The 25211-nt window shown below is 40.7% G+C and overlaps 1 protein-coding gene across 2 annotated transcripts; it reads left to right on the top strand.

The window, feature by feature from the left end:
* On the top strand, positions 1-24291 carry cd63 (CD63 molecule). Of its 2 annotated transcripts, none has more exons than XM_034213859.1 (8): positions 1-148; positions 1834-1918; positions 13843-14031; positions 18991-19065; positions 21597-21695; positions 22161-22304; positions 23173-23256; positions 23926-24291. In XM_034213859.1, the coding sequence occupies exons 2-8, from the start codon at positions 1853-1855 to the stop codon at positions 23989-23991; spliced, it is 723 nt and encodes a 240-aa protein (XP_034069750.1). In that variant the 5' UTR covers positions 1-148; positions 1834-1852; the 3' UTR covers positions 23992-24291. The 2 variants fall into 2 exon arrangements, with proteins under 2 accessions (XP_034069750.1, XP_034069751.1); XM_034213860.1 differs by having other exon boundaries at positions 12-148; positions 1837-1918.
* The last annotated feature ends 920 nt before the right edge of the window (positions 24292-25211 follow it).

The raw sequence follows: 25211 nt of genomic DNA, 5'->3' as shown, positions 1-25211 counted from the left end.
GTGTGTATTTACCGAACAGTCACTGAACGCAGCATAGAGTCTATAAATAGAGCGGGTTCTCCCGTGGAGGAACACACGGCTGAAGTTACTCCGTAATTAAACGTTTCTCCGGCTCTCATCAGAGGATTTTAACAACTTCTCCTGAAAGGTAAACCTCAACAACACCGCTTCAAATCAAACCAACATTAATTATCCTAACTGTTACCCTGTTAACAACTTTATAACTTCGGTTTAAACTTCATTAAAAAGTGGTTAAAAGCAGTTTTCAGAGGCACATCCGGGATGGAAAGGTGTTTATTTAACACTAACTTAGTTATCAGACTGTAATATATTAAATAAGTGGAGTTGGCTGTGGTTAATGGAGTGATTAGGCCGGGACAAAGCCGTTATTGTGGGGAACTTCTCGGTGATTAACGGTCCGAGAACAGTCCTCTCAACGGAGGGGAAGTGTTGTGGGGCGAACCGCGGTTACACCTGTCGGCCACCGTACTTATCAGACACTCATTTACCACAGTAACAGTAGAAGTACTCAGATCTTGTAATTGAGTAAAAGTAGAAGTACTCAGATCTAGTACTTGAGTAAAAGTAGAAGTACTCAGATCTTGTACTTGAATAAAAGTAGAAGTACTCAGATCTTGTACTTGAATAAAAGTAGAAGTACTCAGATCTTGTACTTGAGTAAAAGTAGAAGTACTCAGATCTTGTACTTGAGTAAAAGTAGAAGTACCAGAGTGTAGGAATACTCTGTTACAGTAAAAGTCCTGCATTCAAAATGTTCCTCAAGTGAAAGTAGAAAAGTATTCTCATCAAAATATAGTGAAAGTAGCGACAGTAAAAGTAGTCGTTGTGCAGATTGGTCCATTTCAGAATAATATATATGATATGTTTTATAATGATTGATCATGAAAGTGTTCTCAAAGCTGGTGAAGGTGCAGCTAGTTTGAATGACTTTGTAGACTGCAGGGTAGCTGGTGGATTTACTCCAGGTGGAACTAAAGTCTGATTCAACACTTGATTATATTTCACATCATTCATCCAGATCTGTGAAGTAACTAAAGGTATTAAATACATGTAGTGGAGTAGAAGTACACTATTCACCTCTGAACTGTAGTGGAGTAGAAGTACACAGTAGCAAACAATGGAAATAACTTTATTAATTTACCAATTCAAGATCAATAATGTCCATCTATCTATATGACGTTATGCTTCCCGACGTACTCCACTAGTGTTCCTGTTGTACCTTTAGGGATTCAGGGTTACATTAAGTAAATGGTGACATAAAAAACAATAGTTAAACCAACATTTAGAAAGCTGCTTGTTCATGAACGTACCAGGACTACAAATAGTTTGGTTTGAATATATGTATTTTATTTTTTTACTTAATTTTTTCACGTATTTTTAATGTAATTTTTAATCTATTTTTTTAATGTATTTTTTAGCTTAATTTGTTCACACTAACATGTGCTGTTCTGCCTTAAAATAGATATATAAATGTTGTCCATGGTTTGATTTGAATATATTACATTTTATTTATTTTGTATGGATTTTTTCACATATTTATTTATTTTAATTTATTATTTTTAACTTCATATTTTCACATATTTATGATTTTTTTTAATGTAGTTTTTTACTTTATTTTTCCACATATTTATTTGTATATTTAAAAGATTTTTTAAAGATTTGTTTAATATTTGAAGTTACAGCCAAACAATGGGGGACATGTGGTCAGAGTGACATACGCTCACCATCCGATGACTCATCTCTTCCACGCTGCTGACGTTATGACTGCACTTTTCAAATCACAGTTATATATATATTTACGTTTCATTCCAGAAGCAGATCCTGAGCAGCCATGGGAGTCGAGGGAGGAATGAAATGCCTCAAGTTCCTGCTTTTCTTCTTTAACTTCATCTTCTGGGTGAGTGAGCGTAAAGTGGCCAAAAGGCGGACGTCTCCTGAAACATCACGGCAAACTGCTGCGCTTTACTCAATTCTATTTCAACGTCTTTTAGATAAAACAAGACATTTGAAGGCATTTCTCCGTCATTTTGACTGTTTTAAAACATTACATAGAATCATTTAATTTAAAGAAATATATCAATAGGTTAATATTTCTCCCCTCACGTTTAGTTTTTAAAATAAATTGTGCATCTTAAAACATATTTGGGGACAAAACAAGACATTTATTGTGTGTGTGTGTGTCCTAGCATTACTATCCTTGTGGGGACCTACATCTGTTTACACAGTAACGTGTGGGGACTCGCCTCCCTTATGGGGACAAAATGGAGGTCAAAAATTGAATCATTAATTTTTTCAGGTGAAGACTTGGTTAGGGTTAGGCATGAGTTGGTTAAGGTTTGGATAAGTCTCCAGGAAATGCATGCAAGTCAATGTAATGTCCCCTCGAAGTGGTGTGTGTGTGTTGCTGAAATTAACTGATGGTCTTTCGAAATTTGAAGACGTTTATCTGGCATTTTCAGTTTTTTGTTATTATTTAATTGAGAAATGAACCCAAAAAGGTAACATTTGTGACAGCCTATTTTGAGAATCTTTTTAGGCATTTTACTGTATAGAAATCTTTAACTACGCCTTGCAAAGTTAGAGTAATGACAATAAAGATAATTCAGATTCTGAGCAGCTTTTCTTATGAGAAGATGTCAGAAAAGGCTGTTTTTAGCTCCTGACATTTAAAGATTTGTGTTTTTTTTCAGATTCACATTAGGGCTGCACGATTTTGGGCAAAAATCAAATTGCGATTTTTCTGACAAATATTGCGATTCGATTTGCGATATTTCTTTTTAAGCGACCCAACGGAAGTTTATTGTAAAATGCGGCCATAACTCCGGCTAGGAAGGTTGTATCAACGTGCTCCCGTCTCTAGCACCCCCGCAGCCCGAGCTACGAGTGAAAGAACTAAACTTACAGGAAACTTCCGTTGGGTTGCTTTAAAGTCAAGCTTCAGTTTAAGATTCACCCTGTAATAGAAACATGTGATGGAGCATTACTAACCTGAATCAGAAACCATCTAGAGCTCCATTGGAAGCCATTTGGAAAGGGCAGGCACTTTCAGAAGCACTTGGCAGGTGATTGGATCAATCTGTCTATCACCTTCTATCATGGGCCACTTCTGATTGGTTAACAATGGCTGGTACATGTGGAGCACAGCACTTCTGATTGGTTAACAATGGCTGGTACATGTGGAGCACAGCACTTCTGATTGGTTAACAATGGCTGGTACACGTGGAGCACAGCACTTCTGATTGGTTAACAATGGCTGGTACACGTGGAGCACAGCACTTCTGATTGGTGTGGATGACTGACACACAGAAGAACAAAAACATTGTAAAACAAAATCGCAGGCTTTGCGATTTGATAATCGCATCATTTCAAATCGCGATTCCGATTTAAAATCGATTAATCGTTCAGCCCTAATTCACATCATATTTAGGGCCCGAGCACGGAGTGCTAGGACCCAACGGCGTCCTAGCACGAAGTGCGAGGATACCTATTGTTATTGGTGGTATTATTATTTTTAGTCGCCATCTTTCCTGTTTTTGAGGCCTTTAGGACGCTGACAAAGTTGTATAATTTTGCACAGATTCCAGAATCGGTGAAAATTACAATATTCTGGACTCAATTTGTTAAAATATTCCAACATGCTCGCTAGCGCCACCTATCTCAATTCCATTTCGGAAAAATTCACAAAGTCGCACCGTAACTCCGAATGACCTGAAATGTTGCAAACATATCCGGGTGGACCTGCTCTACAAATAATCCAATTGGAACCCTAAACTCCGCCTACATTATTTTTTTTTTAATTGGCATAATTTACATACACAGTTAAATATTCACTTACATTTAAATTTTCAGTTTTTCAACACCAAACTTCGTATACAGCATCGGTGGAGGGTCAGACACATGACCCTAGGAGATGAGCATGTTCAAACGATAAATATTTCCGCCATGAATTAAAACGTACTCGCAAAAAGGCGGGGCTTAGAAAGAAATGCTCATAATTCATCAACAATGTATCCAAACATCACAGATTTTGGTGGAAACGTTCAGTCTGTCTTGGGGAATAGGCACACCAAAGCATTTTCATTTTGTACAATAGGGGGCGCCAAAAACACCACCAATTTATAACTCAAGAGCGGATGGACTAATCTTTTTTTTTTTTTTACACATACTCTCGGGGAGACTACAAACTTAGATTCAAAGTGTCGAAACAAATGCAGAATGTGGGCGTGGCCTATGCATTATTTTTAAATTGCGATAGCATAAAATGAGTTTCGGATGCAAAACTTTGGACACACGTCAGAGCCCAGGACCTTTTCGAGAATGTAAAAAAAAAAACGTACATTTTCAAAAAAACTGTTCACTAGCGCCCCCTATTGTGTGGTAGTCACATATAGTTTCTCAGAACTTCACGAATTTTGGCACAGACATTTCTCATGGAATTGCGGATATAATTGTAAATACATTCCATTAGCCCCGCCCCCCAAAAAGTTGGCCATTTTTAAAAATGTGCGTTTTTCAGCCATTTTACGCACGTTCTTGCGAACTCCTCCTAGTGGAATGATCGGAAAAATTCCAATCCAGGACACGTTCAGCCCCTATCCAATATGATACTTAATTGAGGAGCACATTTTTGAAAAATTACTCGTGGAGCTCGTAAGTTAACAGCGAATACACCATTTTTGACGATTTACATGTCGCAAATTACTCCAAACTACTCGGATATAGTTATTCCGATATTCACGAAACGCTGTATACATATTGCTATTATGATTGCACATATATTTCAAATTGCCTTCCATTAGCCCCGCCCCCCAGAAAGTCGCCCATTTAGAAAAATGTGCGTTTTTCATGCATTTTAAGCACATTCTTGCAAACTCCTCCTAGGGGAATGACAGGAAAAATTCAAATCCAGCACAAGTTCAGCCCCTATCCAATATGATGCTAAATTGAGAAGAACATTTTTGATAGCTCAATCGTGGAGGTCGTAAGCTAACAGCGAATACACCATTTTTTACGATTTACATGTCACAAATGACTCCAAATGACTCCAAACTACTCACGTATAGTTGTTCCAATATTCACGAAACGCTGTATACATATTGCTATTATAATTGCACACATATTTCGAATTGCCTTCCATTAGCCCCGCCCCCCAGAAAGTCGGCCATTTTGAAAAATGTACGTTTTTCATGCATTTTAAGGACATTTCTGCAAACTCCTCATAGGGGAATGATCGGAAAAATTCCAATCCAGAACAACTTCAGCGCATATCCAATGTCATGCTACATTGAGAAGGAATAGTCCTTCGCTCAAACGGGGAGCTCGTAGGCTAACGGAGAATGTACCATTTTTGACCAATTATATGTCAGATAAGCTACTGAGGCCTGCCTGTTTGCCTGGCACATCAACTCTCTCACACACACACACACACACACACACACACACACACACACACACACACACACACACACACACACACACACAACACACACACACACCTACTGTTAGTCCAACAACACCCTTTGCTGGCGGCATATTCATTACAACAGACACCTATACACTCCCTAACCCTAACCCTAACCCACACACACACACACACACACACACACACACACACACACACACACACACACACACACCTACTGTTAGTCCAACAACACCCTTTGCTGGCGGCATATTCATTACAACAGACACCTATACACTCCCTAACCCTAACCCTACTGTTTATTTGTAGATATCTCCTAAAGCGTACAAATAAAGTGTGACATGTAGGCCTGTTACATTTGTTATTGAGCGATATATATTATACACACTGTTCTGCTTTCTGCACTGACCTCAGCAGCTGTTCTCACTGTAACATCACCTAACATCCAGGGGACATGTGATTAGTGAGTAAACAAACGGTAAAGGGCAGAAAGTCTGATGGACATTTGATCATCTCAAATAACTTATAATCACAACGGGAACAGTTTGCAGAGCTGTGCTTTGTTGACAGAAGTCCAGCCATGCGTCACACCTCTTTTAAAGATCACCGTTGGCTGAAATCGTCTCAGGAGAATACGTCAGTGTACCCTCGGTTATAGCTCCTCTAGAGACACTCCTCTCTCCTCTAAATCAGTGTATCCTCGGTTACGGCTCTTCCAGACAGCCTCCTCGATAATAGATCCTCGACGACCCTTTAGAGAAATTTGTTTTCCTTCGACATCCGTTTCCGGGTCGCTGCCGGAGCACCTGGGAGTCTGGGACGCGAAAATTATAGAAATGAGAAACGGCTCATTTCCCAGGACTCGCGCGCGTCTGCTTGACGCCGGGACGACCTCCCCGACAGGCGCACGGACGCGAGGGCCCGCTCATCACTGCGCGCACAAGTGCGACCGCAGTTTTAATTTTGGATTGTTGTTCGGAATAAAGAAAACATTTTTAGGTTGTTGGGAAACTTTCTCACAATGTCAGAGACCCATAGTCGATAACAGAACATACTTGTTGGCTGTAGAATAAACGATTAGTTTAATTGAAGAAAATATCAAGTATTGTGATAATCGATATATCATTTAAGTCGTTTTTCCAGACGTAAAATGTCAGAAAATGCAGTTTTTAGCTAATCTGTAGTGTTGCTGCTTCTCTCTGCTTTATATCACATTGAAGTGAATATCTTTGGACCTTTAAAGACTACACCTTGGACTTTGAGGACATTTTATAGGGCAACTTATTAATGAAGGCTGTTGGACTGTTGCGACAGTAGCAGACACATTCAGTTTGAATGTGGATGTCCTGATTTGAGTATATTAATGAATGCGTTGATGCGCTTTCCAGCCTCTCAAATCTGTCGTTTTGCTCTGTTTGATATCACGTTACAGTGAACTCCTTTGGACCTTTGAGGAACCTGAATACACACTTTGTAGAAAAAATATAATAACTCTTACTGTGCAGAAATCCTTTAAAGTATCACAGAAGTTCAGTTTTAATGTGGATTTTAGTAATAAATCATGCATTAATGTCTCAATGCTGCTTCCAGCGCCCACATATGGGCATTTCCTGCTTTTCCCTGTTGTATCACATTAAAGTGAATATCTCTGGACACTCAAACACATCATCCTGGAACTGAAGGAGCTGGGATGGACATATTTCTATATTATCTGACATTTCTTCACAGAATAGTCATTAAATAATCAGCAGCTTGTGTTGGCATCAAACAGGAAGTGAAGCGTTGTTATTTTGTCGGCTGTTATCGGCTCATCTTATCTCTGCTGGCAGCCGAGTGTCTCTCTGCGGTGTTTCTCATTCTCATCCACCCCGTGACTCCAGGCTCGCTGCTGATACTCCACTTCAAGTGTGACATCATGTGAAATCAGCTGACGGTGAACACACACACACACACTGACTCGTATATCCTCCGCACACTGACTCACCCCCCCCCATCACATGATGCACCACAACATTTGTTTAATATTGCTGCTCGAGGAGGACATTGGGATATCCCAGATTATTTATTTGTGTGTGTGTGGTGTGGTGTGTGTGTGTGTGTGTGTGTGTGTGTGTGTGTGAGTGTGTGTGTGTGTGGTGTGTGTGTGTGTGTGTGTGTGTGTGTGTGTGTGTGTGTGTGTGTGTGTGTGTGTGTGTGTGTGTGTGTTGTGTGTGTGTGTGTGTGTGTGTGTGTGTTGTGTGTGTGTGTGTGTGTGTGTGTGTGTGTGTGTGTGTGTGTGTGTGTGTGTGTGTGTGTGTGTGTGTGTTGTGTGTGTGTGTGTGTGTGTGTGGTGTGTGTGTGGTGTGTGTGGTGTGGGTGTGTGTGGTGTGTGTGTGTGTGTCCAACCAATGAAAGAAAACATTATATTAGGTTACAACTACATCATGTTTTTAGTTTGTTCTTCTACAACATCTAGAATGAACATCCGGGTTATTCACTTTTATTCCTCTGTTTGCTCTCCGTTCTGTTTTCCTACAGACTCAGATCCAATATTTACTCTGGTGTTTCCAAATAGCACACACACACACACACACACACACACAGACAGACAGACACAAACACACACACACACACACACACACACAGCAGGACCTGTGCACCTGCAGCTTCTCTAGGCTGCAGATTAAACTCATAAACACAGAGTTAAATCTTCCATGACAGCAATAAGATAATATCTGTATCCTGTTCCTCTTCCTGCACAGAGCTGTTTGTGTTAGCACGCTGTGTGTATGATACGATTATGAAGGAGTCAATAAAGGACCATAAAAGATTACACAAGCCTTATTATGACTCGATGTGTGTCCGCGGCGCTGCACTGAACACGGTGTGTGTCCGCGGCGCTGCACTGAACACGGTGTGTGTCCGCGGCGCTGCACTGAACACGGTGTGTGTCCGCGGCGCTGCACTGAACACGGTGTGTCCGCGGCGCTGCACTGAACACGGTGTGTCCGCGGCGCTGCACTGAACACGGTGTGTCCGCGGCGCTGCACTGAACACGATGTGTGTCCGCGGCGCTGCACTGAACACGATGTGTGTCCGCGGCGCTGCACTGAACACGATGTGTGTCCGCGGCGCTGCACTGAACACGATGTGTGTCCGCGGCGCTGCACTGAACACGGTGTGTGTCCGCGGCGCTGCACTGAACACGATGTGTGTCCGCGGCGCTGCACTGAACGATGTGTGTCCGCGGCGCTGCACTGAACACGGTGTGTCCGCGGCGCTGCACTGAACACGATGTGTGTCCGCGGCGCTGCACTGAACATCTGGAGGCAGCGCTCACACCGCTTTGCATGCTTCTGTATTTGTTGCACGTCGTCAGTGTGTTTGTAGCCTCCGATCCGCCTGGTTAGCCAACAGCACCAGATGCAGCCCCCTCCCCGCTTCCTGCTAGCTGCAGCCCCCTCCCCGCTTCCTGCTAGCTGCTGTGTTATTACTACAGGTGACCAATCAGCATCCTCTGCCGGTGACGCAGGAGGTCATGTGAGTGTTGGGATGAAGAAGCTCCGACATGAGGAGCTACGAGGTGAGCCTGCAGACTGAAGCTCATGAGGACACTTCAGAATAACTCAGTGACTGGAGACAGAGGAGTACAAGTACTCAGATACTGTACTCGAGTCAAAGTACAAGTACTCAGATACTGTACTCGAGTCAAAGTACAAGTACTCAGATACTGTACTCGAGTCAAAGTACAAGTACTCAGATACTGTACTCGAGTCAAAGTACAAGTGTACAGATACTGTACTCGAGTCAAAGTACAAGTACTCGGATACTTTACTCGAGTAAAAGTAGAAGTACTCGGATACTGTACTCGAGTAAAAGTAGAAGTACTCGGATACTGTACTTCAGTCAAAGTAGAAGTACTCAGATACTGTGCTCGAGTCAAAGTACAAGTACTAAGATACTGTACTCGAGTCAAAGTAGAAGTATTAGATCTTGTACCTGAGTAAAAGTAGAAGTACTCAGATCTTTTACTTGAGTAAAAGTAGAAGTACTCAGGTCTTGTACTTGAGTAAAAGTAGAAGTACTCAGATCTTGTACCTGAGTAAAAGTAGAAGTACTCAGATCTTGTACCTGAGTAAAAGTAGAAGTACTCAGATCTTGTACTTGAGTAAAAGTAGAAGTACTCAGATCTTGTACTTGAGTAAAAGTAGAAGTACTCAGATCTTGTACCTGAGTAAAAGTAGAAGTACTCAGATCTTGTACCTGAGTAAAAGTAGAAGTACTCAGATCTTGTACTAGAGTAGAAGTACTCAGATATTGTACTAGAGTAGAAGTACTCAGATCTTGTACTTGAGTAAAAGTAGAAGTACTCAGATCTTTTACTTGAGTAAAAGTAGAAGTACTCAGATCTTTTACTTGAGTAAAAGTAGAAGTACTCAGATCTTTTACTTGAGTAAAAGTAGAAGTACTCAGATCTTTTACTTGAGTAAAAGTAGAAGTACTCAGGTCTTGTACTTGAGTAAAAGTAGAAGTACTCAGATCTTGTACTTGAGTAAAAGTAGAAGTACTCAGATCTTGTACTTGAGTAGAAGTACTCAGGTCTTGTACTTGAGTAAAAGTAGAAGTACTCAGGTCTTGTACTTGAGTAAAAGTAGAAGTACTCAGATGTTGTACTCGAGTAAAAGTACCAGAGTGTAGGAATACTCTGTTACAGTAAAAGTCCTTCATTCAAAATGTTCCTCAAGTAGAAAAAGTTCGCTCATATCTATTGACGCATTATTGATAACTTCTTCACAAAAGGCAGAACTCATTCGCAAATTGTCCGTGTCCGCCATGTTGTTTGCGACTGCTTTACGCTTCCTTCTTTGTCCTGTGTGCGTAGGGACGGGTACCGCGCCCCGGTATTAACGGGCCCCGGGGCGGAATTATTAAAGACAGTGGTACCGTTAAGCTCCGACGTTATCGGCCTTTTTATCGGTACTGGAGACATTTAAAAAATATATGTCGTATGTATTATTGCTACACAAACATTATATCGCAGTTTTAGTGTCGCCAACTCCGTTTCTAATATGCAAGAAGAATGCAAAATGCGTCTATGATTTATTTTCTATCTTTCCAATCCAGACGAGAGATCTCTCTCTCCCCCCGTCTGTGTTAGGGGGCGGGGCAGTTCACACACACGCGGCTGCTACATGCATGCCACACACACACACACACACACACAGCGGAGATGGCAGAGAGAACTAAGCGCTCCGAGGTGTGGTTAAACCTTACCCGTCTCGATGTGGACAACGCTCGTTGCCAAAAGTGCAATACGAGTTTAGCATGTCAGGGCGTTAACACGAGCAATTTGTTTAAACAACACATTATGTCCCGTTATGTTCCGGTTCCACCACAACCTCAATCTTCCTCCAGAAGAACCGTGAGGCCTTTTGCAGTAACACAGATTCTTGTATGCTTTATGTTGATATTTAATAATATTTAAAATGGGTGCAGCATGCACAAAGTGTAGCTATGGACAAGTGAAACATCAATTCGGACAAGTACATTTCCAAACTAATTTTACGCTCTAAAAACTTTTTCTTACACTGAACTTTGTATACTGCAGGGTAGCTGGTGGATTTACTCCAGGTGGAACTAAAGTCTAATTAACACTTGATTAGATTTCACATCATTCATCCACATCTGTGAAGTAACTAAAGGTATTAAATACATGTAGTGGAGTAAAAGTACACCATGTACCTCTGAACTGTAGTGAGTAGAAGTACACCATGTACCTCTGAACTGTAGTGGAGTAGAATTACACCATGTACCTCTGAACTGTAGTGAGTAGAAGTACACCATGTACCTCTGAACTGTAGTGGAGTAGAAGTACACCATGTACCTCTGAACTGTAGTGAATAGAAGTACACCATGTACCTCTGAACTGTAGTGAGTAGAAGTACACCATGTACCTCTGAACTGTAGTGGAGTAGAATTACACCATGTACCTCTGAACTGTAGAGGAGTAGAAGTCCACCATGTACCTCTGAACTGTAGTGGAGTAGAAGTACACCATGTACCTCTGAACTGTAGAGGAGTAGAAGTACACCATGTACCTCTGAACTGTAGTGGAGTAGAATTACACCATGTACCTCTGAACTGTAGAGGAGTAGAAGTACACCATGTACCTCTGAACTGTAGTGAGTAGAAGTACACCATGTACCTCTGAACTGTAGTGGAGTAGAATTACACCATGTACCTCTGAACTGTAGAGGAGTAGAAGTACACCATGTACCTCTGAACTGTAGTGGAGTAGAAGTACACCATGTACCTCTGAACTGTAGAGGAGTAGAAGTACACCATGTACCTCTGAACTGTAGTGGAGTAGAATTACACCATGTACCTCTGAACTGTAGAGGAGTAGAAGTACACCATGTACCTCTGAACTGTAGTGAGTAGAAGTACACCATGTACCTCTGAACTGTAGTGGAGTAGAATTACACCATGTACCTCTGAACTGTAGAGGAGTAGAAGTACACCATGTACCTCTGAACTGTAGTGGAGTAGAAGTACACCATGTACCTCTGAACTGTAGAGGAGTAGAAGTACACCATGTACCTCTGAACTGTAGTGGAGTAGAATTACACCATGTACCTCTGAACTGTAGAGGAGTAGAAGTACACCATGTACCTCTGAACTGTAGTGGAGTAGAATTACACCATGTACCTCTGAACTGTAGAGGAGTAGAAGTACACCATGTACCTCTGAACTGTAGTGGAGTAGAAGTACACCATGTACCTCTGAACTGTAGTGGAGTAGAATTACACCATGTACCTCTGAACTGTAGTGGAGTAAAAGTACACCATGTACCTCTGAACTGTAGTGGAGTAGAATTACACCATGTACCTCTGAACTGTAGTGGAGTAGAATTACACCATGTACCTCTGAACTGTAGTGGAGTAGAAGTACACCATGTACCTCTGAACTGTAGAGGAGTAGAAGTACACCATGTACCTCTGAACTATAGTGAGTAGAAGTACACCATGTACCTCTGAACTGTAGTGGAGTAGAATTACACCATGTACCTCTGAACTGTAGTGGAGTAAAAGTACACCATGTACCTCTGAACTGTAGAGGAGTAGAAGTACACCATGTACCTCTGAACTGTAGTGGAGTAGAATTACACCATGTACCTCTGAACTGTAGTGGAGTAGAAGTACACCATGTACCTCTGAACTGTAGAGGAGTAGAAGTACACCATGTACCTCTGAACTGTAGTGAGTAGAAGTACACCATGTACCTCTGAACTGTAGTGGAGTAAAAGTACACCATGTACCTCTGAACTGTAGTGGAGTAGAAGTACACCATGTACCTCTGAACTGTAGTGAGTAGAAGTACACCATGTACCTCTGAACTGTAGTGGAGTAGAAGTACACCATGTACCTCTGAACTGTAGTGAGTAGAATTACACCATGTACCTCTAAACTGTAGTGGAGTAAAATTACACCATGTACCTCTGAACTGTAGTGGAGTAGAATTACACCATGTACCTCTAAACTGTAGTGGAGTAAAAGTACACCATGTACCTCTGAACTGTAGTGAGTAGAAGTACACCATGTACCTCTAAACTGTAGTGGAGTAAAAGTACACCATGTACCTCTGAACTGTAGTGAGTAAAAGTACACCATGTACCTCTGAACTGTAGTGGAGTAGAATTACACCATGTACCTCTGAACTGTAGTGGAGTAGAAGTACACCATGTACCTCTGAACTGTAGTGGAGTAAAAGTACACCATGTACCTCTGAACTGTAGTGGAGTAGAATTACACCATGTACCTCTGAACTGTAGTGAGTAGAAGTACACCATGTACCTCTGAACTGTAGTGGAGTAGAAGTACACCATGTACCTCTGAACTGTAGTGAGTAGAAGTACACCATGTACCTCTGAACTGTAGTGGAGTAGAAGTACACAGTAGAATAACATGGAAATACTCAATATTGTACTCAAGAACTTGAGTAATGTACTTCGTTACTTCCCACTTCCTCAGTCTCTGTTTTGTTGACTCTCTGTTATCTGATCGTTTCTCAGGAAGCTGCCTCCGTCTGTTTCTCGTCAGTGACTCATCTGGAGGAGGGGTTTCTTTGAATTAACTGTATATATAATGAGACATTTGCTCATAGTGTTAATGTAATCCATTTGCTCAGAGAAACATGTCTGACTGAACTGTATTACGTTCTTTTATTCAGTTCCTTATGAAACCCTTTTATTGTTGCCAGACACACATCCGACCTCGTTGAGTGAAATTCTTCCCTCTCATTCAAAACAGATGTAATTGTATTTAAATGTCCCGTCGTGGTGTTCCTTCTGCACGTTGCCTCGATGCTTTAATATGTTTATTTAAATGTGATATTGTAAGTGTGCCTGTACATGCCCCCAGCTGTGCGGCCTGGCCCTGGTGGTGCTGGGGGTCCTGATGCAGGTGAACCTCCACAACACTCTGAATATCAAAGACCCTTCGGCCTCCGGAGCTCCCATCGTCGTCATCATCGTCGGCGTCGTCATCTTCTTCATCGCCTTCTTCGGCTGCTGCGGCGCCTGGAGGGAGAGCTACTGCATGGTCACCACGGTAATACAAACAACAACAACAACAATAATAATAATGCATATTTATTTGTGTTCAACATGTAAGAAGTAGAAAGTACAGGTATTTGAGTTCAACATGTAAGAAGTAGAAAGTACAGGTATTTGGGTTTAACATGTAAGAAGTAGAAAGTACAGGTATTTGTGTTCAACATGTAAGAAGTAGAAAGTACAGGTATTTGGGGTTCAACATGTAAGAAGTAGAAAGTACAGGTATTTGGGTTCAACATGTAAGAAGTAGAAAGTACAGGTATTTGTGTTCAACATGTAAGAAGTAGAAAGTACAGGTATTTTGGGTTCAACATGTAAGAAGTAGAAAGTACAGGTATTTGTGTTCAACATGTAAGAAGTAGAAAGTACAGGTATTTGGGTTCAACATGTAAGAAGTAGAAAGTACAGGTATTTGGGTTCAACATGTAAGAAGTAGAAAGTACAGGTATTTGAGTTCAACATGTAAGAAGTAGAAAGTACAGGTATTGGGTTCAACATGTAAGAAGTAGAAAGTACAGGTATTTGAGTTCAACATGTAAGAAGTAGAAAGTACAGGTATTTGTGTTCAACATGTAAGAAGTAGAAAGTACAGGTATTTGAGTTCAACATGTAAGAAGTAGAAAGTACAGGTATTTGGGTTCAAAATGTAAGAAGTAGAAAGTACAGGTATTTGTGTTCAACATGTAAGAAGTAGAAAGTACAGGTATTTGTGTTCAACATGTAAGAAGTAGAAAGTACAGGTATTTGAGTTCAACATGTAAGAAGTAGAAAGTACAGGTATTTGGGTTCAACATGTAAGAAGTAGAAAGTACAGGTATTTGTGTTCAACATCTAAGAAGTAGAAAGTACAAGTATTTGGGTTCAACATGTAAGAAGTAGAAAGTACAGGTATTTGAGTTCAACATGTGAGAAGTAGAAAGTACAGGTATTTGAGTTCTACATGTAAGAAGTAGAAAGTACAGGTATTTGTGTTCAACATGTGAGAAGTAGAAAGTACAGGTATTTGTGTTCAACATGAGAGAAGTAGAAAGTACAGGTATTTGAGTTCAACATGTAAGAAGTAGAAAGTACAGGTATTTGTGTTCAACATGTAAGAAGTAGAAAGTACAGGTATTTGTGTTCAACATGTAAGAAGTAGAAAGTACAGGTATTTGTGTTCAACATGAGAGAAGTAGAAAGTACAGGTATTTGTGTTCAACATGTAAGAAGTAGAAAGTACAGGTATTTGTGTTCAACATGAGAGAAGTAGAAAGTACAGGTATTTGTGTTCAACATGAGAGAAGTAGAAAGTACAGGTATTTGGGTTCAACATGTAAGAAGTAGAAAGTACAGGTATTTGAGTTCAACATGTAAGAAGTAGAAAGTACAGGTATTTGGGTTCAACATGTAAGAAGTAGAAAGTACAGGTATTTGAGTTCAACATGTAAGAAGTAGAAAGTACAGGTATTTGAGTTCTACATGTAAGAAGTAGAAAGTACAGGTATTTGAGTTCTACATGTAAGAAGTAGAAAGTACAAGTATTTGGGTTCAACATGTAAGAAGTAGAAAGTACAGGTATTTGAGTTCAACATGTGAGAAGTAGAAAGTACAGGTATTTGAGTTCTACATGTAAGAAGTAGAAAGTACAAGTATTTGGGTTCAACATGTAAGAAGTAGAAAGTACAGGTATTTGAGTTCAACATGTGAGAAGTAGAAAGTACAGGTATTTGAGTTCTACATGTAAGAAGTAGAAAGTACAAGTATTTGGGTTCAACATGTAAGAAGTAGAAAGTACAGGTATTTGAGTTCAACATGTAAGAAGTAGAAAGTACAGGTATTTGTGTTCAACATGTAAGAAGTAGAAAGTACAGGTATTTGAGTTCAACATGTGAGAAGTAGAAAGTACGGTATTTGAGTTCAACATGTAAGAAGTAGAAAGTACAGGTATTTGTGTTCAACATGTAAGAAGTAGAAAGTACAGGTATTTGTGTTCAACATGTAAGAAGTAAAAAGTACAGGTATTTGTGTTCAACATGTAAGAAGTAGAAAGTACAAGTATTTGTGTTCAACATGTAAGAAGTAGAAAGTACAGGTATTTGTGTTCAACATGTAAGAAGTAGAAAGTACAGGTATTTGAGTTCTACATGTAAGAAGTAGAAAGTACAGGTATTTGAGTTCTACATGTAAGAAGTAGAAAGTACAGGTATTTGTGTTCAACATGAGAGAAGTAGAAAGTACAGGTATTTGAGTTCTACATGTAAGAAGTAGAAAGTACAGGTATTTGAGTTCAACATGTAAGAAGTAGAAAGTACAGGTATTTGAGTTCTACATGTAAGAAGTAGAAAGTACAGGTATTTGAGTTCTACATGTAAGAAGTAGAAAGTACAAGTATTTGGGTTCAACATGTAAGAAGTAGAAAGTACAGGTATTTGAGTTCAACATGTGAGAAGTAGAAAGTACAGGTATTTGAGTTCTACATGTAAGAAGTAGAAAGTACAAGTATTTGGGTTCAACATGTAAGAAGTAGAAAGTACAGGTATTTGAGTTCAACATGTGAGAAGTAGAAAGTACAGGTATTTGAGTTCAACATGAGAGAAGTAGAAAGTACAGGTATTTGGGTTCAACATGTAAGAAGTAGAAAGTACAGGTATTTGAGTTCAACATGAGAGAAGTAGAAAGTACAAGTATTTGGGTTCAACATGTAAGAAGTAGAAAGTACAGGTATTTGAGTTCAACATGTGAGAAGTAGAAAGTACAGGTATTTGAGTTCAACATGTGAGAAGTAGAAAGTACAGGTATTTGTGTTCAACATGAGAGAAGTAGAAAGTACAGGTATTTGAGTTCTACATGTAAGAAGTAGAAAGTACAGGTATTTGAGTTCAACATGTAAGAAGTAGAAAGTACAGGTATTTGAGTTCTACATGTAAGAAGTAGAAAGTACAGGTATTTGAGTTCTACATGTAAGAAGTAGAAAGTACAAGTATTTGGGTTCAACATGTAAGAAGTAGAAAGTACAGGTATTTGAGTTCAACATGTGAGAAGTAGAAAGTACAGGTATTTGAGTTCTACATGTAAGAAGTAGAAAGTACAAGTATTTGGGTTCAACATGTAAGAAGTAGAAAGTACAGGTATTTGAGTTCAACATGTGAGAAGTAGAAAGTACAGGTATTTGTGTTCAACATGTAAGAAGTAGAAAGTACAGGTATTTGAGTTCAACATGTGAGAAGTAGAAAGTACAGGTATTTGAGTTCAACATGTGAGAAGTAGAAAGTACAGGTATTTGAGTTCAACGTGTAAGAAGTAGAAAGTACAGGTATTTGTGTTCAACATGTAAGAAGTAGAAAGTACAGGTATTTGAGTTCAAAATGTGAGAAGTAGAAAGTTCAGGTATTTGTGTTCAACATGTAAGAAGTAGAAAGTACAGGTATTTGAGTTCAACTTGTAAGAAGTAGAAAGTACAGGTATTTGAGTTCAACATGTGAGAAGTAGAAAGTACAGGTATTTGAGTTCTACATGTAAGAAGTAGAAAGTACAGGTATTTGAGTTCTACATGTAAGAAGTAGAAAGTACAGGTATTTGTGTTCAACATGTAAGAAGTAGAAAGTACAGGTATTTGAGTTCAACATGTAAGAAGTAGAAAGTACAGGTATTTGTGTTCAACATGTAAGAAGTAGAAAGTACAGGTATTTGAGTTCAACATGTGAGAAGTAGAAAGTACAGGTATTTGTGTTCAACATGTAAGAAGTAGAAAGTACAGGTATTTGTGTTCAACATGAGAGAAGTAGAAAGTACAGGTATTTGTGTTCAACATGTAAGAAGTAGAAAGTACAGGTATTTGTGTTCAACATGTAAGAAGTAGAAAGTACAGGTAGTTGTGTTCAACATGTAAAGAAGTAGAAAGTACAGGTATTTGTGTTCAACATGAGAGAAGTAGAAAGTACAGGTATTTGTGTTCAACATGTGAGAAGTAGAAAGTACAGGTATTTGTGTTCACATGTAAGAAGTAGAAAGTACAGGTATTTGTGTTCAACATGTAAGAAGTAGAAAGTACAGGTATTTGTGTTCAACATGTAAGAAGTAGAAAGTACAGGTATTTGTGTTCAACATGAGAGAAGTAGAAAGTACAGGTATTTGTATTCAACATGTGAGAAGTAGAAAGTACAGGTATTTGGGTTCAACATGTAAGAAGTAGAAAGTACAGGTATTTGAGTTCAACATGTAAGAAGTAGAAAGTACAGGTATTTGTGTTCAACATGTAAGAAGTAGAAAGTACAGATATTTGGGTTCAACATGTAAGAAGTAGAAAGTACAGGTATTTGAGTTCAACATGTGAGAAGTAGAAAGTACAGGTATTTGGGTTCAACATGTAAGAAGTAGAAAGTACAGGTATTTGAGTTCAACGTGTAAGAAGTAGAAAGTACAGGTATTTGAGTTCAACATGTAAGAAGTAGAAAGTACAGGTATTTGTGTTCAACATCTAAGAAGTAGAAAGTACAGGTATTTGGGTTCAACATGTAAGAAGTAGAAAGTACAGGTATTTGTGTTCAACATGTGAGAAGTAGAAAGTACAGGTATTTGTGTTCAACATGTAAGGAGTAAAAGTAAAACATAGTGGAGTAAAGTACTGATACCAGAAACATGTACTTAAGTACAGTAACAAAGTATTTGTACTCCAATACTTCCCACCTCTAAGAGAGTTTATAGATTTGTTATCTTCACGGTCTACTGTATATTTTCAACTTCTTTTAATGCTGTTTTAATTCAATTTTGAGATGTTTTATTTCTAGTATTTTTTATTTCTACTCTTTAATAAGATAAGACTTTATTTATCCCCGAAGGAAATTGTTGTGCCAGAGTTACAATTTAATTTCTACTTGTGCCTTGTTTTGTTTGTTGTTTTTTATGCTGCTGCAACGCAAACAGATAAAGCTCATCACACAGAGATATCCGTTAAACTCTAAACGTCTCTCTCCAGTTTGCCGTCCTGGTCTTCGTGCTCATCATCATCGAGGTCGCAGCCGCCATCGCTGGATACGTGTACAGGAAAAAAGTGAGTGTCTGCTTCCTGTTGTGGGACAAAAGCAGGTATTTCAAAGGGGGAACATATGGAAATAGTGTTAGCTGTAATGAGTACCAGAATAACTGGATTCTGTGCCTTAAAATGGATCTGATTTCTACCTGCTGCCCCAGAAATAAGTGGCTTTTCTCCTGTGGATCCGGGCTGGCTGACACATTTTTAGCTATATCTCAATATGAGTTAGAGCAATATCTAAATCACAATACTTAAAATCTGACGAGGATGAACATATTACAACAGTAAGAATATGTACAGTAGTGAGTGAGAGAGAGAGAGTGAGAGAGTGAGAGAGAGAGAGAGTGAGTGAGAGAGGAGAGAGAGAGTGAGAGTGAGAGAGTGAGTGAGAGAGTGAGTGAGAGAGTGAGAGAGAGAGAGAGAGTGAGAGAGAGAGAGAGAGAGAGGTGAGAGAGAGAGAGAGAGTGAGAGAGAGAGAGAGAGACTCTAGATCTGGGATGTATCTCTGTATTCAAAGTGAGGATTGACCGGTGCTCAGGGAGAGTTCTAGCTTTATCTAATTGTGGGAGAACCTTGTGTGTAGCAATGCAGGAGGAGTCACCGCCTCAAAAGGAGACGCGGGGAGAGCAGGAGCTTTCATGTCAAACACTGATGGTTATTTTGGACCTTCGGCCGGAGGATTCACAAAACAAGAGCCAGAGGGTCTGACTTCACGTGCCACGTCAAACCTGAAGAACTCTACCCCAGACCCGTGTGTTCAGCTAGTTCAGAGAGAATCATCAACATGCTGCATAACAAGATAGAATGATAACCCCTCTATCAGCTGACGCCAGCAGGCAGGAGCAGGGAGACACTGAGAGCACAGCAGCCAAGCTACAGGTGCCTGAGCTCAGTCAGGACAGAACTGATACACTGGGTCAAAGTTATGGGCCCTGTAGCTTCTGATTGAATGGACACAGTTCATATTCTCTGTTCAGCATTTGTTGGGTCAGATATGACGATGTTGGACAGAGGTCTTGAGGAAGAAGTGCAGTATTAAGCAACGTAGAAGTAAGGATGAGTGTTGACGTGCTGTTGTTCTCAATCAGAACAACCTTCTGGATCCGCACCAGTCTGGTTTCAAGGCAGGTCACTCCACAGAAACTGCTCTCATTGCTGTCACGGAGGAACTGCACACTGCCAAAACTGCATCCCTCTCCTCTGTCATCATCCTGTTGGACCTGTCTGCTGCATTCGACACGGTGAATCATCAGATCCTCCTTCGCACTCTCCAAAAACTTGGAGTTTCAGGCTCTGCACTTTCCCTCCTCACCTCATACCTGAAAGACCGTACCTACAGGGTAGCTTGGAGAGGGTCTGAGTCCGACCCTTGTCAATTAGCTACAGGGGTCCCTCAGGGCTCTGTTCTTGGTCCCCTCCTCTTCTCCCTGTACACAAACTCGCTCGGATCAGTCATTAGCCCGCATGGTTTTTCATACCACTGCTACGCTGACGACACCCAATTAATCCTGTCCTTTCCCCGCTCAGAGACCCAGGTCGTCGCACGCATCTCTGCTTGTCTAGCTGACATCTCTCAGTGGATGTCTGCTCATCACCTCAAGCTCAACCTTGACAAGACTGAGCTGCTTTTCCTTCCGGGAAAAGATTGTCCCACTCTTGACCTGACAATCAACATCGGCACCTCAGTTGTTTCCCCGACTCAGACTGCAAGGAATCTGGGTGTGACCCTAGATAACAACCTGTCCTTCACTGCAAACATCGCTGCTACAACCCGCTGCTGCAGATACACGCTTACAAACATCAGGAAGATACGTCCCCAGCTGACACAGAAAGCGACGCAGGTTCTGGTCCAGGCTCTCGTCATCTCACGCCTAGACTACTGCAACTCCCTCCTGGCTGGTCTACCTGCATGTGCCATCCACCCTCTGCAGCTCATCCAGAATGCAGCGGCTCGTCTGGTCTTCAACCTTCCTAAATTCTCCCACACCACTCCGCTCCTCCGCTCCCTTCACTGGCTTCCGGTAACTGCTAGAATCCACTTCAAGACACTGGTACTTGCTTACCATGCTGCGAATGGATCTGGCCCTTCCTACATCCAGGACATGGTTAAACCGTACACCCCAGCGCGTGCACTACGCTCTGCATCAGCCAAACGACTCGCTGCACCCTCGCTGCGAGGGGGACCCAAGTTCCCATCGGCGAAAACACGTGGGTTTGCTGTCCTGGCTCCAAGATGGTGAAATGAGCTCCCCATTGACATCAGGACGGCAGATAGCTTGCACATCTTCCGGCGCAAACTGAAAACTCATCTCTTTCGACTCCACTTCGAGCGATAGAACTATTAACGAAGCACTTTTATACTAATAAAGGACTGGCTTACCTAAAGCCAGTTGAGTAGCACTTGAAATGTTTGGCTCTATGAAACCTGATGTACTTATATGATTCTGTTTTCTTCAAGGTTGTGTCTTCCTGGTCGAATGTACTTATTGTAAGTCGCTTTGGATAAAAGCGTCAGCTAAATGCAATGTAATGTAATGTTTGTCCCTCAGCTCTCCGTGGTGGTGGAGGACAGCCTGGCAGACATGATCCACGAGTACAAGAACAGCACTGCTGACTTCAGGAAGACGGTGGACAAACTGCAAGAGGACGTGAGTCGAATGTTTGCTGACCGCTCCCTCTCGCAACATGCTGCTGCTCTGCTGACTCACTGCACACTGACAACATGCTGCAATACAGGGAGGGACCCTGAAGGCAGCATCGCCCTGGGCCAATCGGATCTCTCCATGTGATTCTGGATTGTTTTAGAATAAATGAGATCACTAAATATTAGTTTCTTTCTATTTTAAGCCAAATTTAATTATATTTTCTAATTAATATATTTTAAAAAGTCAGACAAAATACAATATATCAGTTTTTTTCTTTCTATTTGAAGCCTAATAATTAATATAAATAAAAAACTGGTAAAATATTGGTTTCTTTTAAGCCTAATGTATTTATTTAAAAAAAAAAAAAAATATATAGATTTGTAAAAATATTTTCTAATGATTATATTTTGACCAATCAGGAAACGTCCGTTATTAAATGTTTTTAACGTGTGTTTCTTCGCCCTGCAGTGGAAGTGCTGCGGCTCCAACAGCTCCACGGACTGGAGGGGCTTCGGCCCCGACGGTCACTCGGTGCCGGACTCGTGTTGTGTCAAAGTCGCTCAGAACTGTGGAGTCGGAGTCATGACGAACGCCACCAAAGTGCACCAGACGGTAAACTGATCTTCATGTCTCTTCTACATCAACATGTGTCCCCTCTTCTTCATGTCTCTTCTACATCAACATGTGTCCCCTCTTCTTCATGTCTCTTCTAGATCAACATGTGTCCCCTCTTCTTCATGTCTCTTCTACGTCAACATGTGTCCCCTCTTCTTCATGTCTCTTCTACATCAACATGTGTCCCCTCTTCCTCATGTCTCTTCTACATCAACATGTGTCCCCTCTTCTCCATGTCTCTTCTACATCAACATGTGTCCCCTCTTCTCCATGTCTCTTCTACATCAACATGTGTCCCCTCTTCCTCATGTCTCTTCTACATCAACATGTGTCCCCTCTTCTCCATGTCTCTTCTACATCAACATGTGTCCCCTCTTCTTCATGTCTCTTATACATCAACATGTGTCCCCTCTTCTCCATGTCTCCTCTACATCAACATGTGTCCCCTCTTCCTCATGTCTCTTCTTCATCAACATGTGTCCCCTCTTCTTCATGTATCTTCTTCATCAACATGTGTCCCCTCTTTTTCATGTCTCTTCTACATCAACACGTGTCCCCTCTTCTTCATGTCTCTTCTACATCAACACGTGTCCCCTCTTCTTCATGTCTCTTCTACATCAACACGTGTCCCCTCTTCTTCATGTCTTTTCTACATCAACATGTGTCCCCTCTTCTTCATGTCTCTTCTACATCAACATGTGTCCCCTCTTCTTCATGTCTCTTCTACATCAACATGTGTCCCCTCTTCTTCATGTCTCTTCTACATCAACATGTGTCCCCTCTTCTTCATGCCTCTTCTACATCAACATGTGTCCCCTCTGTGTAAAGAGACTCTCTGGTCATATTTCTTCTTCTGTGGTTTCAGGGCTGCCATGACACGCTGGTGAAGCTGCTGCAGGACAATCTGCTGTGGGTGATCGTCGGAGTGCTCGTTATCGCCGCCCTGCAGGTAACACGCATCACAGGGCAGAACATATATAATCTGAACATACACTGACACTGAGCCGTCCCACGACTACAAAGAGACACTTAAAGACTACAGAGGGACACATGCAAACCAGGAAGAGGCTTAAAATGACCACAATTAACATACAACTGTAAATACACACATGACCACTAAGAGACACATATAGACTACAGAGACAGGTACAAACCAGGAAGAGACCTACAAAGATTACAGACTACAAAGAGAAGTATAGAGACTACAGAGAGACTATTAGAGACTACAGAGAGAAGTATAGAGACTACAGAGAGAAGTATAGAGACTACAGAGAGACTATTAGAGACTACAGAGAGAAGTATAGAGACTACAGAGAGACTATTAGAGACTACAGAGAGAAGTATAGAGACTACAGAGAGACTATTAGAGACTACAGAGAGAAGTATAGAGACTACAGAGAGAAGTATAGAGACTACAGAGAGAAGTATAGAGACTACAGAGAGAAGTATAGAGAGAGAAGGATAGAGACTACAGAGAGAAGGATAGAGACTACAGAGAGAAGGATAGAGACTACAGAGAGAAGGATAGAGACTACAGAGAGACACATCACAGTGTTTTTGACTCTGCTGAAGGTCATAAATAAAGGTTTAAAATGTGTAAATGTTTGTTTTTCTGCAGATCTTGGGCATCGTGTCCGCCTGCTGTCTGATGAAAGGAATCCGCAGTGGATACGAGGTCATGTGATCACCTCCACATTGTTCAGGAGCTTCATTTGGAAAACTTTATTAATATTCATCTTCAGACATTATGCAATTTCTCCTGATTTCATTTCGGATTGTATTTTCACTGGTTAACGAACTCTCCTCTCCGCCACCGTGTAGCAAATGATTCATGTCTATTTTATCTCACCGTACGGTTGATTATTGTTGGTTTTGAGGAATTATAACATCGTTTATTGTTCTGTTTCGACACTTTAGATCTGATTTATGTATTGCTGGTTCCCTGTGTCTGTTTTTATTAAAGACCCTTTAAATTAAACCTGAATTTGCCTCAAGTGTCGGCTATATTTAGCATATTACTCAAAACATGGCTACATGTTACACCTTTCCCCTCTATACTGAACGCGTTTAATAACCCTTTTCATCTTAAGATTATACAACTTATTAGTAATTAGTGAGTGAGTTAGTTAGTAAGGGGGTGAGTTATTAGTGAGTGAGTTAGTAGGGTAGTGAGTTAGGTCCAATCCCAAACCACGCCCTACACCCTACCCCTCTGTGACGGAGTGAACTCCGTGGAGTGACACATGAGGCTCCCTCCTGTCAGATGGAGGGAGTAAATACAACAGCAAGCTTTGGGACGGCCTCCCCCCTCTCCGGCAGAAACAGCAAATGCCCTAACTGTGTAACAACGGTTTCAAATCAGCTCCTAGACAAAAAATTAATAACTCAAATAAAACTCCAAACATCTTTAATTGTGTTTCTTTTTTGTAAAGCTCTTTTAGTTTTAAACCTGATGTTTATAAGCTTCTTAGTTTTTGCAACGGTCTGTAAATATACACAACTTTATAATAAAATGCACACATTTACCTTTTTCTAGACTAAACACAGGTTTGATCCTAAATTAAAACATATGAGGTCATCATGAGGTTAACATCTCGGTTTATCTGTGGATGTTTTAATGTGGCGGACCCTCCGCACGAACGTGGTTTGGGATTGGGCCTTAGTGAGTGAGTTAGTGAGCGGTTATTTCACCTTCATAAAAACACAGAGGCCATGAACGCACCATTTACAGGTTTTTATTTCAGACACGGTTGCGATACAGTGTGTAATATTGGCACAAACACAACATTCAAAAACCTGATATATTAAACGGAAAATAACTTTTTCAACTTATATTATTATCTCAGATGTGTTGCTTCTTGTGAAAGGCACAGGAAGCATTTCACAATTTAAACTTCCTGTCGT

The sequence above is a fragment of the Gymnodraco acuticeps genome, unplaced genomic scaffold (assembly GCF_902827175.1).
Source record: "Gymnodraco acuticeps unplaced genomic scaffold, fGymAcu1.1, whole genome shotgun sequence".
Taxonomy (NCBI): domain Eukaryota; kingdom Metazoa; phylum Chordata; class Actinopteri; order Perciformes; family Bathydraconidae; genus Gymnodraco; species Gymnodraco acuticeps.
This window is presented reverse-complemented; position numbering and strand designations above follow the sequence as displayed.